This window comes from Penaeus chinensis, chromosome 3 (assembly GCF_019202785.1).
Source record: "Penaeus chinensis breed Huanghai No. 1 chromosome 3, ASM1920278v2, whole genome shotgun sequence".
In the NCBI taxonomy this organism is placed as follows: Eukaryota; Metazoa; Arthropoda; class Malacostraca; order Decapoda; family Penaeidae; genus Penaeus; species Penaeus chinensis.
This window is the reverse complement of record NC_061821.1, coordinates 11,056,597-11,061,596: the sequence shown is the minus strand read 5'-3', so window position 1 is coordinate 11,061,596 and position 5,000 is coordinate 11,056,597. Positions and strand designations below refer to the sequence as shown.

Below are 5,000 nucleotides of genomic sequence, written 5' to 3'. Positions count from 1 at the left end.
TTACCCTCACCGCCCCGTCGTTTTTCGCTATTTCGTGTTCTTCTCTTCTTTATTTTGCCACGACTATGTCTGCTTCTCTTTGCTTCCTTTTCCTTTCGTCCTCTAAAGGCTCTCTGATCGGCGCTGCTGGGACTGAACCGAATGGGAGGGAAAGTCATAAGTGTAAGCCATTGTAAAAGGGTTTCGACTGAGGGGGGGGGGGGCAAGGGGGGTGTAAAGGAAGCTCTCCTCCTCTAATATCAACCAGTTGTATTACAGTCGAGGTGCCTGTCGTACGTTGATACCTGAAGATTAACCTGTCACCTAAGGTTTTAATCCTTTGTTAGTAGAAAAATGTTTGACTTTTTGCCATCCCAAGTTATCCCAAACCCCAGCGCACACCCCTGTTATACGTGGCCCTGGCAATTGTGCTCAGGACAAACACCCTTGCGCCACTGGGTCGTCACACCTTGAATAAGAACGTGACAGCCGTGTGACAGTGTTGGCCGCTATGGATTATTTGGCTGCTCTTGCCTTTTGCAGATATATTTTGCGGTGCTGGATTGTCCAACCGGAGGAATCATATGTTTTTTTCTTCATTTAAATGATCGTTTTTTCTTTTCTTTTTTGCTTATTGGGTTATTTCGAGTTCGTTGCCTGATCAGCTGCAGCCAGTCGATAGTCAACGCCGATGCGATGGTCCGCATTGCCCTCTTTCCCCCCCTCGTTGTCTCCCCGAAATGCCTGCAATGGCGTCCTCATGCCGGATGTGGGTGATCTAGCATTACTTCTCTCGACCCTTCTAACCCGTAACGACCTATCCGAACCCCTAACGATCACTAATACCTCTCAGTACCCTAAGCCACGTGAATATATCTCCCTAACACATCCAATACAGAAACGTAAGTGTTATATCATAGTTTTGTTTTTAGTTTTGTGGCCCTCTGGCTTAGAATACCCTATTCTGTATTTCGAAAAGCCTTATGATAATTACAGATTCCCTTGTTTTCTTTCATCATCAATCTAACGTATAATATACACGTGCTTTTCCTCCAATCTAGAATCGTCTGTCACAATCCACTATCCAAGTTTTTTTTCCTAGGGAACATAATTCACAGAAACGTTAGACATCCAAAATTCCCTGTAACATCCTGGCGAACTTCACGGGGTATTCATCGTCGCCTTACAACTGTCTCAGCATATCTCCCCCAAAACCTCTTATCCCTTCCTGTCCCCTAGCATCCCCTGGACGTCTCAGCATCTCCCTCTCCCTCTAGATCCTTCTGTGACTCGTGTTGACATTAGTGCGCCCGTGACCCCTTCGGCTTAAGGGGGATCACGGCCGGACCACAGACAAAGCCCCTTAATGACACTAACGAAGTAGCTAATTGACAACCACTAAATGCACGGGGATCCCCCTGCTCCTCTTTCGGAATATATAATGACCGCTAGAATAAACATTTCGATGATTTAACCTAACAAAATCTGAAAACTCGGCCCCTTTTGAAAGACCCTGTCCTAGGGCGATTTTGCCGATCAACACATTGAGACTCGATTGCTATTGGTTGAAAATATGACTCTGCGGGCCAATCAGGATGGAGCTCGTGTTTGGTATTCATTGGCAGATCCGGGGGACAAAGCGCGTTAATTACTGATGATTGGCTAGTTAATCTGACAGCCAGTTTCCCGACAACACAGATTGGGATGCGGGATTGGAGGGAAGTATTGCAGGTGAAAAGCATTTTAGGATTAAATTAAATGTTGGTGTTTACAGTTAATGCGCTCATGTTTTTGTTATAGGTGAATAGCAATTGACCTTATCAAAAAAATTGTTTTAGAATTGATTGCATAATCGGATGAACCAAAGAATCGTGAAATAAAGCGGAGTTGGCCACACCTTTGGAGTTCATTCTTCCTGACGACGGATTTATACTCAGTAAACAAAGTCGTAAATTGTTAAGTGATGCATTTAATCTATTGCGAAAGATTAAGACACAGTAAAGCCATGTGATACACAGCCAGCGTCGGAACAAAGAATTTCTGCTTGACGCCGTGATCGAGTGGAACTTATGGAGGCGCTTCGTTATTTTCTTTCCCTATTTATATTATTCCTCTGGGACTGCACAGAATGCCTAGCTATACTCCGTGTATGTAAGTTTGTCATAATGGTACTTGGGACTCCATGAACTGTTTCTTTGCTTCTTCTCTCTGCCTATCTCATCCCCACCCCGTGCCTTTTTCTCTCCATTAATTTCAAAGGCAACACTCCCTCGCCACCAGAGTAAAGTCCTTTGGGTCGAAGAGTTTGTCTTACACCCAGTGATTCTACAGGATTATTGACTCTCACAGTGTCTTCCCCTACTCCTGCTCCGCCTCTCCACGTCCCTCCGCCCGTCACCCTGCTGCCACCCCCTGATCCACCCTCTCACAATCCTTTTTCCCTCCCCCTCCCCCCCTCCCCTATTCCCCTTTTGGTTAAGCCCTCTAAAAAGTAGCTCTTCTTCATTTGGAATCAATCTGAATAAAAGTTTTATCAACAAGATCCCCTCTCAGCTTCTCATATATTATGTATTCGATGGCTTTTTCGCACCCCGAGTCCTCTCGAAAACCGTTTAATTTGAGCGTTTTTTCAAAGTGCGACAGGCGCATCCCCACTTGTAACGTCACACCTCTATCATGGCCCTTACATAACCATGACATAAGAGCACAAATCGTTCACCCCCAAAAGTGATTGGATACACCTCCCAGGCGGCCTTATGCGGCGGCCGGGAGACGAAGTGGCAATGTCAGAATTTGACTATAAATTGCGGAGGGGCTTATTAGCCTCAGATTTTAGGGTGATTTACATATTTATTTATAGTGGAAAATGGTCTTATTTAGATCACTAGTGTAGGGTGCCGATGGGAAGGAGGCAAAGAGGGTGGCCGATCTTGAGTACAACTTTAGGTCGAAAGTAGGTGCTTCGTAACATGGGCGCAGAAAATGCATTAATTATGGTTATCTTCCTCAAAACTGGCTTTAGGCTCAATGGAAGTCTGACGACACTCGCGAGCGGGGCGGCGTTCGTTCTTGTTAACTCAGTCAGAGGTTCAGTAGATAGCCCCCCCCCCCCCCCGTCAAAAAAAGAGAAAAGAAAAAAAGAAATACTGATATACGTATGTCTATCTGGTATCACCACGAAGTCCGTTGAACATTCACTACAGAGATTCTTGTACAAGGAGTTCCTAGTTATTAGTATTACCGTGGCAGTGTTTACTTCAAGGGAATGCCATTACGGCGGATACTTCAGCAAGCTACAGGTATTTTTCAAAGCTGTCATATGCAATTGTGTCTCTTGAATCCGCCTAATAAGGTACTTGTTCGTGATGGACGATATGTTTTAGGTGTAGTATTTTTTTTTTTTTTTTTAAGCCGATTTTATTTCCAATCGGCTTGTGGCTTGAACGCAGAATAAAGCCGAACAAAATACATATTCTGAAGAAAGACGACTAAAAAGAAAATAAACGCTAAAAGAAACGCAGAAAAAGACGCGTCGCTGGTGAAAGTAAACGGGAGGATGATATTAAAAGATGATCACCAAACAAATTGAAAAGACGGACGCGGCACTGAAAAATGGCGCGGCCGTTAGCCACATCTTCTGCTGGGTTTTATTATCATATGCAAAGAGAATGTCATCTACACTTGTGTTTGAGATACTGCTGTATTCGTAGGGGTAAAATAATCTAGTCATGCAAGATTAAAGATTAGTCAAGAGGAAGAAAAATGTCCTTAACTAATGATAAATGTTGTATTTGTCTCGCGGGAAGAGGTTGCTAGAGACCATATTTCACAATAAGACTATTTTGTTGTTCGTTTCTGTAGGATATGATCAGTGTCAGCGATTTTTTTTTTCTGAAGTAATGAAGTCGCTCTTAGTCTGCGTACTAGAGTGAGGAAGTGTCACATTTCCAGCCCGAGGACATCATATTGTAATGGAGATTCACATGTAATATTAAAAGCTAGAGTAAATTCGCTCTCGCACACGAGAATTTTGAAGTAAGCTAACAAGAGATGTCAGATCCGGCTATTCATGTGCATCAAGTATTCATTTTCTTACATTTATTTCCGTCTTATTATAAATAATGAAGTTACGGAATATTTGAGTACGGATGCTGGTAACAGAACAAGGACAGATAGTGTATTACATATGAAATATTTACTGCCAGGTAAGAAAAGGGAATGATTAACAAATAAATAAGCAAATTCAATTAGAACAGATATCAAACCATTTTAAAGTAGGGATTTCAATGACAAAGTTGTAACAGAAATCCAGAACAAATGTAGAAAAGAATCCTTGAAAGATATTCTTCAAGTCCATTCGCGCAGAATTTTGTGTTAGATTATTTTTCAACCAATTTGTAATCATCAAAATCCATTAAATTTACTAACATAAAACACATACCCAAAATACACATACAATGATAATTCTCTCTCTCTCTCTCTCTCTCTCTCTCTCTCTCTCTCTCTCTCTCTCTCTCTCTCTCTCTCTCTCTCTCTCTCTCTCTCTCTCTCTCTCTCTCTGAAATGAAGGAAGCAGAAAAAAACGAGGACTTACCCATGAGTGAAAGGATAGGCGGCAAGGGTGTCGTAGGGATAGTACATTGGATAAGGCCAGGCGCCTCCACCGATCCCACCCAGGCTATCCTTTAGTTCTAAACCATTTCCCTGCAAGAGAAACAATTCAACATTAGAAATATATTTGTCATGCGAATACTCATACCATTAGTGTGTTTTATTTTTCTGTCTCGTAGTTCTTATAAGCTTAAATGGTTAGATCAGAAGGTATTCTCCATTGCTGTCACAACTCCGTCGGCTTCGAAAGTCTGAAAGAATACATGAATCTTACATGTTAATTAAGTTTACTCGGTGATCAATTTGAATGCGTTCTGTATTTACCAAGGGGAGTTATTGCATCAAAGAATAAAGATGGCAATGGATTTCCAATCGAGAAATCATATATCTTATTGACAGCTGATCATATC

The 5,000-nt window shown here is 42.2% G+C and overlaps 1 protein-coding gene across 1 annotated transcript in view; it reads right to left on the bottom strand.

The window, feature by feature from the left end:
- Positions 1 to 5,000, bottom strand: part of LOC125045547 (putative iroquois-class homeodomain protein irx-1) — a 113,669-nt gene that overhangs the window by 20,870 nt on the left and 87,799 nt on the right. Inside the window, exon 4 of the mRNA XM_047642872.1 lies at positions 4,574 to 4,683. Coding sequence (XP_047498828.1) covers positions 4,574 to 4,683 — 110 coding nt within the window. The remainder of the gene's footprint in view (positions 1 to 4,573; positions 4,684 to 5,000) is intronic.